The sequence below is a fragment of the Thermobia domestica genome, chromosome 14 (assembly GCF_964235325.1).
Source record: "Thermobia domestica chromosome 14, izTheDome1.hap1.1, whole genome shotgun sequence".
NCBI lineage: Eukaryota > Metazoa > Arthropoda > Insecta > Zygentoma > Lepismatidae > Thermobia > Thermobia domestica.
Window position 1 is genome coordinate 173269769 of NC_137467.1, and position 15249 is coordinate 173285017.

The following is a 15249-nucleotide window of genomic DNA, read 5'->3' on the forward strand; positions in this document are numbered from 1 at the left end:
GCTCGAAATTCAATTCAACGCACCGCCCGCAGGAACCGATATCATACAGTATGTACATAATAGTTTCCAAGCAATGCTAGACCATTTGTTAGCCAATGTCGACGATGAGGCGATGGTTGGTTTATCAGTAATATCACCACGGAATACCAATAAACCATTTTGGGTGAGTTTTCGCCAAGCACGAAACTTGACACTGGAAACGATGTGGGCCTCATTCGAAAGAGTGTTACAAAGTAACAATGCATTTCTCCTGCACGAGCCATTCACCGTTCATTTTCATCGTGTGGATATTCCACGTGGCTATGGCGGTTTGCGGCAAGGAGTACTTCAAAACGAAGAATTGTTACGTAGCAAGCGAGGGATTGTACGTGTAAAAAATCAAGATTCAAGGTGCCTGGCGTACGCCCTTGTTATTGCTATTGGCCTGAAGGCATACAAGAATGTAGATATGCAACGATATTGGCAATATCAACGTCAATCGAAATGTATTGTGGACGATGAAGTGAATGCGTTATGTGCAAATGCAGGAGTGAATTTGGATCATGGTGCCAGTGTAAATGAAATTCGACAATTCCAGGCATACCTCAAAGAATATAAAATTACAGTGTATACCAGTTTCACAGGTCATGACATCATGTACGAGGGGCCCAACGACGAAAATCGCACTCCCATAAATTTGATTTGTTTGGCTGGCCATTTTGACATCATCCAATCTTTAACTGCTTGTTTTGCAACCAAGTTCTACTGTGAAGCGTGCCATAAAAAGTATAGTGAACGTAACAGACATGTGAAAAATTGTCCTGTAACATGCTCCAAATGTCTACAGAGAGCTCTATGCGACAAGAACCAAACGCTGATATTATGCAACGACTGCAATCGTCAATTTTACGGCGAACAATGTTTTAACAATCATCGTAATATTGTATATCATCAAGGGGAACCTGTATGCAAAATGGTGAAGCAATGTACTAAATGCTACAGAGTATATTCTTTTGTACGAAGTGGACAACGACTTCATGATTGTAATGAGATCTTTTGCAATGTTTGTAAGAAGATTGTTCCAGGATCCCATCAATGTTTTATGCTTCCTGATCGACAATGCTTGAAACCTGGTGTTCCTTCACTCATGCACGCAAAGAAAGCCTTGTTGATATTCTATGATATAGAATCTATGCAGGACACGAATATTGGCGATAATACGTATGTACACATTCCAAATTTATTGGTTGCACAACAAGTATGTTATGCATGTGTTGAAAACGATAATATCCAGCAGTCTTGCAGTACGTGTGGTCAGCGCCAGCATATTTTCCAAGGAGACGATCCAGTTTATAATTTTCTCCAGTACTTGCGGGAACGTCGTCCCAATATAAATAGGATTTTTTGTGTTGCGCACAACGCTAAGGGATACGATGGACATTTCATCCTAAAGACCATGGTAGAACAATGCCAATGGAGACCTGACGTCATATTAAATGGGACCAAGATACTGAGTTTAACGTTGAATAATCTGACGTTCATTGACTCGTTGAACTTCCTACCTATGGCATTAAGTAAATTGTCAAAAGCGTTCAATTTACCCGCAACCAAAGGCTACTTCCCGCATTTCTTCAACACCAAGGAGAATCAATCGTATATTGGACCACTTCCAGAAACGAAGTATTATGGTGCAGATGAAATGGCCGTCGAAGACAGAAACAAGTTCATGCAGTGGTACAACGATCATCGTAATGACACGTTTGATTTTCAGAAAGAAATTCTCAAGTATTGTATTCAAGATGTCAATGTACTGCGACAAGCATGCGTTTCGTTTATGACGTCATTTGAAACAGAAACCAAAGTGAATCCCTTCTTGGAGACGATCACGATTGCCAGTGCTTCCAATTTAGTATTCCGCCGGAATTTCCTTAAACCCAACACCATAGGAATTCTACCGGCACATGGCTATCGATGGAGAAGTACCCAATCGATCGCTGCAATGCAATGGCTGGCCTACATTGAAAAAACCGAAGAAAAACAAATCTTACATGCGGCCCGACAAAAAGAAGTGTTTATTGCGGGATTCCATGTTGATGGTTACTACCAAGATCCTGAGACGTTAGAGGAGCACGTCTACGAGCATGCCGGCTGCTTTTACCACGGGTGTAAAGTATGTTTTACTACAGGCCGTAATCAGCCCATCTACAGCAATCCAGAAGACACTATGGAATTCCGTTATGAACGAACGCAACGCAAAAATGCAAGACTGCGTGAATTGGGGTACATTGTACATGAAATGTGGGAGTGCGAATTTAATCAGTTCTTAAAACAAAATCCTGCAATGGCGACGTATCTGAAGAATCACCCGTACATGAACCGCAGACCATTAAATCCAAGAGATAGCTTTTTTGGAGGAAGGACCAATTGCGTGAAATTGTACCACCAAGTCGACGAAAAAGCGGGGGAAGTAATAAAATATTTCGATATTGTCTCACTTTATCCTTACATCAATAAGTGTGCTAAATACCCTGTAGGCCATCCTAGAATTTATCTACAGGGTGATGAAAATATACCACCAATAAATAAAGTCAATGGTTTAATCAAAATGTCGATATTACCAAGTCGCCATCTTTATCATGGTCTCCTGCCTTACCGATGTAACAAGAAACTACTCTTTCCACTGTGTGCTGCGTGTGCCGAAGAAATGAACCCAGACCCTACAGCAACGTGTACACACAACGATCAGGAGCGATGCCTCACTGGAACATGGGTATCATATGAAATCCAGAAAGCAGTAGAATTAGGATATCAACCGGTGGAAATTTTTGAAATTTGGGATTATGACATTGAACAATATGATCCCATCACGAAAACAGGTGGCTTGTTCACGGAATATATCAATACATTTTTAAAATCAAAAATGGAAGCGTCTGGCTGGCCTAGTTCCTGTGTGACCGAAGAAGACAAATCAAAATTCATACAAACCGTCCTGGAGCGTGAAGGTATTGCATTGGATCCGTCCAAAATTGAAAATAATCCTGCACGAAGAAGTTTATCTAAGCTTTGTGGGAACTCTCTATGGGGAAAGCTTTGCCAAAGATCAAACTTTAGCCAGACCACAATTATTGATCGGCCGGAAGAATTTTATGAAAAACTCACTTCCCCCGACATTAAACTCCATCAAATTGTACCCATCAATGATACGATGTTGTATGCGTTCTGGGAGTACAATGAACATGTGCCTGTTCAAAACCGAAACACCAATGTCGTGTTAAGTGCATTTACAACATGTCAGGCACGTCTGGAACTGTACAAGTACCTGGAAATGTTGCAGGAACGTGTTTTATATTTCGACACGGATTCTGTAATATTTACGGAGAAGCCCGGGGAGCCAACCATTGAACCTTCAACGTACTTGGGATGCTTATCGAATGAGATGGAGTCTTACGGACCACGAGCATACATCAAGACATTTGTCAGTGGAGGACCAAAAAATTACAGCCTAGAAATATACAATCCGGATACCAACGTCACCAGTTACATATGCAAAATTAGAGGATTTACATTAAATTACAATGCAGGACAACAATTAAATTTCAACACGCTAAAAGAAATGATTACAAATCAATGCCGTGGACAAGTCACCATCACTATCCCCCATAAGATATGCAGGACCAAAGACCATACCATCGTCACACGCAAAGAAGAAAAAATGTACAGTATCCAGTACACAAAACGTCGATTTAAAGAATTCAATTCCTATGATACGGTTCCGTACGGGTACGTTAAAAAACAGAAGATGGAACTGGAAAAAGAAGAAGATGAAGAAAAAACTGTAAATACCCAATAAGGCCGCCATTTCTTTTTTCCTTTTCCTTTTCTTCTTTCCCTTCCTTAACCACAAAGCAGCAACACCAAGAAGAAAATGAAGTACCCACAAGAGTTCATAAATCACCACCAACACCATCAGTGGAAGAAATGCAGTCATCTCGTACCGAAGGAGGAACCTTGACCATAAAGGAGCAACACCAAGAAAAATGCAGTACCCAGAAGAGTTCATAAACATCCATCGGTGAAAAAAATGCAGTGATCCTGTACCCGAGGAGGAAGATGAACCTAAACAGATCCATCATTTACGAGTAAGTTTTATTTCTCTCTTATCAATATTGACTCATTTTTATTGTTTCAGAAAAAAAAGAAATTCTTAAAGTAATCCGTCGTTTCTTCTTTTTCTTTACAGGATACGGCTACAAGATTCGAAGATGATGACGCGTCCAACATATTCATTAACTAGATCCTGTATTTATTATGTTAATAAACATGTATGAGAAGACCACATACCTTTCGTTAAATACAACAAGTTGAAAAAAAATATGTTTTATTATTTCTTGAAACCCTGAACACTTGTTTTCAAATCATGGTAATCTTGAAAATTTAAGGTGAAAAATATATTCAAGATTTGGTTTACACGATTTTGTTCGAAAAATAATTAAAGAATTTTTAGTGTCCAAAATTTGATTTTTAATTTAGTTCGAAAAATTTTTAATTTGAAAATTTTCAAATGTGGTTTACATCTTTAGTTCGAAACTTGTTTTTAAAATTGGTTCGAAATTTTTTTAAAATTTTTAGTTCGAAAAATTTTGATTTGAAAATTTAGTTCGAAAGTTTTTAGTTTAAAAATGTTTTAGTTCGACAAAATTTTGTTTCAATTTTTTTAGTTCGAAAATTTTTTTGGGTTCGAAAATTTTTTGTTTGAAACTTTTTTGTTTCAAAATTTTTTAGTTCGAAAATTTTTGTTTAAATTTTTTTAGTTTTGAAATTTTTTCAGTTCGAAAAATTTTTTAGTTTAAAATTTCTTGTACTCTGCGGAACCGTTTCGAAAAGAATCGGAGCAGTTTCGGTAAGAAAAATCTGGCAACACTGTTTCCATTAATGAAGCGCTTACTGAGCAATAAATCGCTTAAACTCACAACAATGTGTTATAAGAAATCTACAAGCGACACCCCTCTTTCACCATTGTTACTTCCAGAGACATAGGCAACTAATTCAAGGACATGATCTCCATCAAGGTAAGAAAGCTGGTAATCATCTTATCTGTCAAAGAGAACGATAATATTTAATGTAAACTTCAGTACAATATCATGATACCAAAAAGGGTTATTTAAGGAGGAGGTTGAACCCTTCATGGGAACTTTAAGGATAACCATAAAAGGGAACAAAATTCTAAAATACAGGTCTAGGGTGATCACCGACATATCGCTCTATATTTCACTCATGGGGTGTGTGGTGGGTCTAAGATCATGTGACCTCTGTCGGCCAATCAGAATCGAGGTACCAAAGCACTCATCTTACTCGTAAAAAAGGAAACGAATTTCAAAAGTCACAGGGCTTAAGATCACGTGACCTCTATCATCGTGGTACCAAAGGATTCATCTTACCCATAAAAAGGGAACGAATTTCAAATATCGCATGGTCTAAGATCACGTGACCTCTATCAGCCAATCATAAACACTCATCTTACCCGTAAAAGGGAACGAATTTCAAATATCGTAGGGTCTAAAATCACGTGACAGCTATCAACCAATCAGAAACACACATCTTACCCGTAAAAGGAAACGAACATTAAAAATCCCGGGTGAGGGATTTTCCCCGCAGGTGACTCATGACGTCATACCACGTGACCTGGAAAGTTTGAATTTCCCGCGTGGGCGGGGCCTAACGTCACGTGACCTCTCTCAGCCAATCAGAATCGAGGTACCAAAGCATTCATCTTAGCCGTAAAAGGGAACGAATTTCAAAAATCCTGGTCATAAAAGAGAGTGAGGATGAGTCATTCGCGCCAACGGGGACCCCTACTACTATATTGTAAGACTTGAAGTATTGACGAAAAAAATCGTGGACTGAAATTTGACGAAATCGAAATTAAAAGTTTATTGCCCTTAAATGAAATAGAAGTAGTTGGTCGTTTCTATATTATCAAGGAAATAAAGCCCTGGACATGCTGTATCCTCTCAATGACAATTTGGGGTCAATTGCAATGAACTTAGGTAATTTCGTCACCGTAAATTTCGCCACCGGAATTTTCGTCACATTTAATTTTGTCACCAAAATATTAGCATGTAGGTTATTTCATCACCAGAGATTTTGACAAGAGTAATTTCGTCACCTGTAATTTTGTTACCAAAATATAAGGATGTTGAAAATTTTTTTCATGGACATTTTTTCACCTTTGTTGAACTAAGTAGACACAAAGTAAACGACTAAAACAGCTAACCTTGTCTTAATCAGACTTGGGAAACAATTCAATTGGTGTTCGACTCTGAAAATCGAAGTTTCGGATACTCGACGCAAGAACAAACAGCAGTAAAAGAACATAATGTCAGCTTCAGCAAATGTTAAAAGCACAGGTAAAATGGGCCGCTAATGGATTTATACAGGGTGTCCGAGAATTATACAACTTTACGACGTTATATTGAAAGACGTTAATGTGATATTTACATGCGGTTTTTTGCATTCAATACAGAAAGTCTTAAAGTTTTTTACCTGTTCAGTACACCTTTATGTGGGCACCATGTGTGATACGAAGCACATCCAGACGAAAATCAATTTCAGCCCACGTGCGCTGCAGCAAATCATCAGTTACTGTCTGAAAAGCAGCAAGGATACGCTGCTTTAGCTGTTCAAGGTTTGCTACCTTCGTAGCGAAGACGATGTCCTTAAGGTACCCCCACAGGAAGAAGTCCAGTGGGGTGAGATCCGGCGACCGCGGAGGCCATGATATCGGACCGTCGCGACCAATGCACCTATTGGGAAAAACCTCATCCAGGTATTCTCGAACTTCTAAAGACCAGTGTGGCCGAGCTCCATCGTGTTGAAACAGAATGTTTGGTTGCAGATCCTCCAACTGAGGAATCACATAAAGCTGGAGCAAATCCAGATAGACCTGACCTGTCATTGAATTTTCAGCGAAAAAGAAGGGTCCAATAATGCGATTATGCATTAACCCACACCAGACATTTACCTTAGGGCTATCGCGCTCCATCTCACGTGTTACATGAGGGTTCTCGGATCCCCATATGCGAACATTGTGCCTGTTCAATTCCCAGACACATGGAATGTTGCCCCGTCACTGAAACAAATCTTTTGCAAGAACTGGTTATCGTGCTTAATGCGGTTCAGCATGTAACAAGCAAAGTCAGTACGTCTGGGTTTGTCGGTTGGCAATAAGGCCTGAAGGAGTTGCACCTTGTAGGCGTGCAGCTTCAGCCGTTTATGAAGAACATCATGAAGCGTAGCCCTGGTCATATTCAATTCTCTCGCCGCTTTGCGAACAGATTTTGTTGAACTACGCACAAAGGCCTGTTTCACTCTTTCCACATCTTCCTGACTGGTACTTGGTCTTCCAGCTCCTTTCTGGTGCAGAACACTTCCCGTTTCCATGAATTGTTTATACCAAGCTTTAATTGTAGCTCTGGTTGGAGGATCAGATGCATACTTGGTCCTTACATTCCGCTGCACCTGAGTCTCCGACTTCGTTTCTATGTACCAGGCAACACACTGTGCTTTTTCTTGTGGTGTCCACATCTTCATTTATTGTTTGTTAACCTGTAAAAGACAAAAGAAGAAGCTGTAAGACTTTCTGCATTGAATGCACAAAACCGCCTGTAAAAGAAAAAAACTTTAAGACTTTCTGCATTGAATGCAACAAACCGCATGTAAATATCACCTTAACTTCTTTAAATATAACGTCGTAAAGTTGTATGGGTAATTCTCGGACACGGTGTATATCACCATTTACAAATATTAAGTTTTGCCAATATCAAAATTTCAGAACAGAAAATAGAAAACAAAATACAACTTGTTATAATGCAATAAGTGTTTTACATGTTAATTTTCTACCATTCATAACATTATAGGAAACAACAAGCAATTTTTTTTCAAACATTTAGTTCCAGTGTTATACGTTATGCACAAAGACTGGAGCCGTTTCTACAAAATCTGAAACACTCTTCTAGTTTTCTTTTATGGTGACTGACCCACAGCATCCTGATGTAGCACAGTTGAAACCGTGGCGTCAACTTGTTGAATTAAGTACTATCAAAATAATCCAGAAGTTCCAGCTCTTCCTCCGAAGCCTCTGGAATTCCTGATACACATCTTCTACGGGAAAAAAATGCCAATCAATTCATTTTCTCGCAAAATAGACGAAAATTTTCATTGCTCTTGTACCATTTAGTGCATCCAAGCTCTTTACCTTCCTCCACGTTGAGTGAGTCAAGTGAAAAAAAGCAACGCTGTACACGAGATGAGTTTTCAACAGTTGCTTTTACAGCCTGCATTTCCGCTATCTTGAAATCCATAACCACACTTACAGGGTCTGGATATTCACTAAATTCACTGCACTGATGCACTACCGCACGAAACAGTTCTCCATATGAACTTTGTGTCTTGCTCTGCATTAGGGCGTACACCTAGTAAAGGAAGTCTCACCTCAAATAACATATACGTGATTTTTTTTAGGAGCCATTGAAAATTTCCGTCCACCATTCATGTTTCACTTCTCAATAGCTCCATAAGGCTATATTTAAAGGAAATTTCCAGAAATATTTATATGTTTTTCTTCCTTTATATAAATTTGTTTTCTTCACATATATCCAATAACAATTTGCCAATGTTTACTCAGAGTTGAAATATAACATTCTTCTTTCAATAGCTCCTAAGAAAGATCACTCTTTTCACATGACTCAGTTAACGTGGAGGAAGGTCCAAGAGTTTCGGCTCACAGAACGGTACAAGAACGATGAAAATTTTCGTCTAGTTTGCGGGAAAATGAACGGATTGGCATATCTTCCCATATTTGTTTGCTATTTTCTGTTCTGAAATTTTGATATTGGTGAAACCTAATATTTGTAAATAGTGATAAAAAATTATATAAACCCATTAGTTCCTCATGTTGCCTATTGCTTTTAACATTTGGTGAAGCTGGCACTATTTTCTTCTACTGGTGCTTGCTCCTGCGTCGAGTACCCGAAACTTCAATTTTGCAGAGTTCAACACCAACCGAACTGTTTTCCAAGTTTGATTAAAATAACGTAAACTGTTTTGATCATTTGCTTTGCCTCTATTTAGTTCAAGAAAGGTGAAAAAATAACCGTGACAAAATTTCCTATATGTTAATATTTCTGTGATAGAATTACTGGAAACTTTTATCTCTTATCTCAAATACAATATCTAAAATATGCAACTCGTTATTTAATAATAATAATAATAATAATAATAATAATAATAATAATAATAATAATAATAATAATAATAATAATAATAATAATAATAATATATTTTGATTATGTCGCATAGTTTTGCTTTAGTTGAAGATTAAAGAAAGCAATTTCAACTTTTTCGAGTCCATTCATTGTACTTATATTGTGTTCTAAAATATACTTGTGATGAAATTATTGTGACAAAATTTTTGGTGATGAAATTACGTATATGGTAATATTTTGGTGACAAAATTACCGGTGAGGAAATTACCGTGACGAAGTTTCCGGTGGCAAAATTACCGCCGCACAATTGCAATATCTTTCAGCGAAAAAAGTTCCCGCATATGAATCATACAGTAGTTTCATGTAGACAGTGGCGTATTTAGGGGGGGCTTCCGGGCTTAAGCCCCCCCGAAATCTTACTTACTATAGTAAAGTATATGAAATATCTTGCAGAATTTTCACATTTTCAGGCAAAGCCCCCCCCCCCCCGAAACTTGGCAAAGCCCCTCCCGAAACAAAATCCTAAATACGCCACTGCATGTAGATCATCTCTATTGGTATACACAACCTGTGCTTCTCACACAGTTTTACCCGTGGAATCATAGTTGCTAGGAGGTTGTAATTTTGCAGTTGATACCAAAATGGTAAGAGATACCGACAAGTGGTTTTTTACTTCACAAAATTTCCATGAAAGTTAAGCCTTCCTTCAGCCGCCAAATTACAAATCCTATTGTTGCATCTTTAATCTAGAATAATGCTATACATGCGAAGTGTGATATGCATGCTATATTTGGCATGCAAATGTTTGTTGAACGATAGCTTTCATCAGAGAACTCATAAATAGTGCATTTTACTGAGGCTAAGCAATTAACATTGTAAATATGTCAAAGAACTATCTAACCTTATTTCAACGTGGCTTTACTAAGTAGTTTAACAATTGGCTGTTTATCTCGTATCTGTGCATGTACAGTATAGTATGTTGTTATTATCATTACGTTTAAGAAAAATTCAGCAGACAACACGTAATGTCTTATCGCACGTATAAAAGCTTGAATTTCACTGAATATATTTAGTGGTTGCTGATTTAGTCTAAACATGTGAAAATCATTCTGGCATTGGTTGTAGTTATTTTTTTCTAAGAAATCAGGGAAATCTCACTCATGTGAATTTACTTATGTGATAGTATCTTTATATACCATTAACTACTCAGATAACATTGTGCAAGAAGATGGTTGATTCTAATGTGAAGTTGAACTTCATATTACGTTTTCCAGTGTTCATAATTTACCTATATAAACTAAAAATTATGTATATTTCGTCTGCATACGACAAGCATCCAGAAACCAGCTTCTGGTGAACCAAACGTTAGAAGAAAATTCCTTTATTACTGTGGAGTTTGTAACACATAACCTTCTTTTCAAGATATGCGCCATCCTTATTGACGAATTTGTCGTAACGTTAAGACCAGCTTTGGTACGTTTGTGTCAAAGAATTCCGTCGAAAATAACTTGAACCAGGATGTCACAACCGTCTGCAACTCAGATGCGTTGTCGAAATGTTGGCCGGACAGAAATCGCTTCATTTGGAACTCGCTGGGCGCGAGGTCAGAGCTATAGGAGGGATAGTCAAAAAATCTGGAATCACCTCTTACATTAACCTTTTAAAACCAAGTTTTGTTTTTTTAGAAAAAAAGGAAACAAGAGAATTGTAGACTCTCACTCCGGGAATTCCTGCTTTCACACTAATTACCTTAGATTTATAATTCGTACCTCATTGTCTTCAGAACGAAGTGGGCTTTGAGTGATACAATACGCTCATGTGTCACGATCCATAAATTCAAGAAATTTTCCTGAAAAGGTTATTTTTAAAGAGTATGGTTTATGAAAAATCATTTATATATTTATCCCACCCGTCCGTCCAGGAGTCAAAAAATCTCAAAAATTGCTTTGATGGACCACCATTTAATTTGGCGAGGATGTGGATGTCTAAAACTTAGGAATCGCTCGTTCATTAAGGCAGAAGAAATAAACTATTTCCAGTTTTAGCGTTAATTACCATAGAGCAAGAATGATAATAGATATAGATAGAAAATCTTTGAGTTTTACGTCCCACGGTTATGCTGGCTAGGCTAAAGAAGACGGTGATGAAGAACAATGAATGAAATGGTGAAATAAAGAAAGTGGGAGGAAACGGAAGAACGTCGAGGAAACCCACGCATACGGTGTTAGTCCACGACAAAAATCACTTGGCGCGAGCTGGAACCGAACCAGGGACCCCATGCACCAGAGGTGAACGCTCTACCACTGAGCCACCGCGGCCCCACTGATAATAGATAGAGACAAGCGGTTTCTATTAATTGGTTAAGCGTCCCAAGAATACGTTTCATTTCCATCCTTAACTCTATACTAAAACCAGAAGTGATAGAAATCCAGTGTAGTTTCCGGTTTCAGTACTAATCTACATAGACCAAAACCAATAAATGAGAGCGAAAAGCATTTTTTAAATCGATTAACCGTTGTAAGAATATGTACCATCAACTACATCCGGTTTTTAACGTTGATCGCTATAAAGTAACATCTTAAATAGTTTTATGCAATCAATCATGCCATTTGAACGAAACATAAGGACAATGAAAACGACATGATGAATGTGTACATTGTTGTTTGAGGGAACTTAGAATACTTCAAATATGTTTTCCAATAATTCTATATTGTTGGTACGGTGAAGGCCCAAGCGAACAGCCCTGCTGAATTGGCAATGTTTACTTTTCCATTTAACATAGAGCGGAGTATCAGCGTGTAGCCCATACAGCTGGTGCGATTGGAAAAATTGCAATATTTTAGATTCAACGCCTTCTATTTTCTACAACTTCTGTCTATTTCCATGTTTTCGTATCTACTCATAATGGAGTCGACCAATGGCCCCGAACTTGTTTTATATCCGGTATACAAAGAGGACAGATGCGCTCATAGTCCCAAGTTCTTGTGCGCAGGCCTGGCATATAGAGGACAGAGATGCCCATCGTCCCAAGTCGTGCGCAGATCCGGTATATAAAGAGATCAGAGATGTCCATCGTCTCAACTCCTTGTGCGCAGATATCGTCCCAAGGAGGGAGAGGCACATATCGTCCCAAGTCATGCGCAGACCGGGCATATAAAGAGAGCAAAGGTGCCCACCATCCCAAGCCCTTGTATGCAGATCGGATATATAAAGAGTGCAGGGGTGCCCATTCTACCTAGTCCCCCGTCTCCTTTAGCCTAACCGGCATAAAAGTGGGACGTAAAACTCAAAACTTTCATTTTTCTACCTAGTCCCTATATAAAAAAGATGAAGTTCTGAGTAAGAGTAAGTGTCTGACGTCAGTGATGAACTGATCAACGACCAGACAGTGGAAAGGATTGACAGTGAGGTAATCAAATTTTATTTTTATTATTTCCTGTTTTGAACAAAATATTCATTCAAAAACTAATCATTCCTATAATCTAGTTGCAAAAGAATCATTCAAACACTATTTCAAGCAAAATAAAATTGAATTATTAGTGTATACATTTTATACATCTTCCGGATGTGACTGAAAAATTGTAATATTTCTTACCGTCCACGCGGAACCACGTTGTGGATCACTGGTTGTCCACGGACTACTTTTTTATTATTATTATTATTTAGAAATCAATACTGCTTAACCAACTGTCAGGAGAAGTTTTAAAACAATAGTTACGATTTACCACTACTACAACAATAATAATAATAATTACATTTGTTAACATCCTCTTTTTATTTCTACACCAATCTGGGCTCCCTTCTCTCCTTGAAATGAGCTTCCTCGTGGCAAAGCTGCTAGGATACCCGTCTTTGGCGTGGGAGACGCGGATTCTCCTCCCGACAGGAAGTCATGTAGTTCGGATCCCACGTTAAGCTGTAGGTCTACCTCTCATATAGTCTCAACTGCTGAAAAGGGATGCTAAACTTAAAACACAATCAACCAATCATCTCCTCCAAACATATCAATACTCACTGGAATCAAGGGTAAAAGTGGATCTGAAAATGTAGGGGGACGCGTGACGTCACTCCGTTCCCCTTGCCTATCTTTGCTCATTGCAATTTTTTAGGAAGTGAGGGACGCCATAGATATTTTGTTAAAAGGGGTAACGACGTCCTCCCGAGTTTCCCTCACTTTTACCCCTGACTGGAATGGTAAATTCAATAATGTCGGTTGACGTTAAATTTCTCAGAGCAACCTGTTAATGTTTCTCGACACATTAAACATCTAGGGCCTTCTGCCACGTGATTAGTGCCATACTAAAGAGTTCGACTACAGTACTCAGACTTTTAGTATGACGCTAATCATACGTCGAAACAACACTGCATAAGGCCCCTAATAATAACTAAATAAATATCTAACAAAAGGAAATCCTCCCAAGAGGAGGTTAATGAATTTGGGGGTGATTTGCGTTTTACATAAGCTGTCATTTCCACTCAAACAATTCGATATAGTGTCACACAGTGGCGGATCCAAGGGGGGCTATAGGGACTATAGTTCCCCCTTCACGCTCAGGTATACACTGGATAAAATGGGCTTCAATCCTGCTTTAAACTGGATAAAGTGGTAAACTATTGTTTAGCCCCTCCCTTTATCATATCCTGAATCCGCCACTGCTGTCACAAATATCGAAATGGGCTAGTTTGCTGTCCTTTTACTCATAACAACTTCTGACTGCTTGCATCAGGAAATCTACTCATCGGTTTTTGCGGCCGAACAAAATTCTAAAGGAGCATGCCTTATACACTTCACTCGCATCCAGAAATCGTTATTATTGGAACTAAAGTCTTCGAATGGGAGAAAAAAAATCAAGAAGAACCTGCATGTAGTTATGTAAAAAAAAAAAAAAAAAGCTTTGAAAGTAGATTAAGTAGAGAAATGCGACGTTTGTTTTCCGTGAGTAATATTGTATAATTTCTCCCCTATTTTACAATTGACGTTGAAGAATTACTCATTTGCGTGCGCGAAAGAAGCAAGTCGATTGTCTGCAATATCAGTTGTAAATTATTCTACAACAGAAAGGGAAAGGAGTATATCTTATAGTTCAGTGGGAAGCAGAGATGAAAGTAGGGCAAGAAAATACCTCAACTATTAATGCAGTATTCTTGTATATGTATATCAAATATGTAGACCGCCTATAACCTGATATCAGTATTTTTGAACAGTTTGAGGTCTCAAGGCGGCCCGAAGTGTCATTGATCTCTGTTTTAGCAGTGCAGAAATATGGTACGGTAGACGTCAATTCGTTCCATAGCGGTGTTTGCAAACCGAAATGTTCGTAAATCGAAACCGTTTTCACTTATTGAAATAAATAATTATATATATAGACCCCCTACATTGAAATATATATCGTAAATACAAGTAATCCGTTCTAGCCATAGGAACATGGTACTGCAGGTCAGTGGCGGCGATTGGAGGTTAAAAGTGGAGGGCAAGACACGAATATTTGTATATCAATGTTAGTTTTCCTGGTTGTTTCTAACACTTTATTTGACGAAAGGTTGTATAACAAATAGGATACTATCTTTTTCAGTTAAAATACCCTATAGTATATCGTATTTTATATTTTAGTAAGTAAATTAGAAAGAGCAACGCAAGTAGATACTAGCCCTTTGTACTCTTAAACAACGAAGGTGTAAGAAGAGATTTGATTCCTTGCTCATGAACATCTTAAAATTCTATCTGGAAAATTGTGTGATCAGATTAATAGGTCTAACAATTTGCAAAAGAAATAAATAGAAAAGATAATATTAATCATAGTAATGCATAATGAGGCCGGTTTTGTAAAATTATATTTAAACCAGGGATTAATGAACAACTTAAATCTTTAATTCCATACATTCTATTAAATGTATGTTATTTCTCTTGGAAAGACAGTAAATGATACAAGCATACGCTACGACATTTAAAGAAATATTTTTGCAGCTTCCCGAAACATGTTCGTTGCGATTAGGTGCAGTTTTCACT

General features: G+C 38.0%; 2 protein-coding genes across 2 annotated transcripts in view; both read left to right on the plus strand.

Moving 5' to 3' along the window:
* Positions 1–15249, plus strand: part of rk (G-protein coupled receptor rickets) — a 604059-nt gene that overhangs the window by 82354 nt on the left and 506456 nt on the right. The window lies entirely within an intron of this gene.
* On the plus strand, positions 1913–4313 carry LOC145670744 (uncharacterized). The gene is made up of 2 exons (XM_081739515.1): positions 1913–4118; positions 4220–4313. The coding sequence occupies exon 1, from the start codon at positions 1979–1981 to the stop codon at positions 3827–3829; it is 1851 nt and encodes a 616-aa protein (XP_081595641.1). The 5' UTR covers positions 1913–1978; the 3' UTR covers positions 3830–4118; positions 4220–4313.

Coding starts and splice junctions, on each gene's coding strand:
- LOC145670744 (XM_081739515.1), top strand. CDS start 1,979: ATGCAATGGCTGGCCTACATTGAAAAAACCGAAGAAAAACAAATCTTA.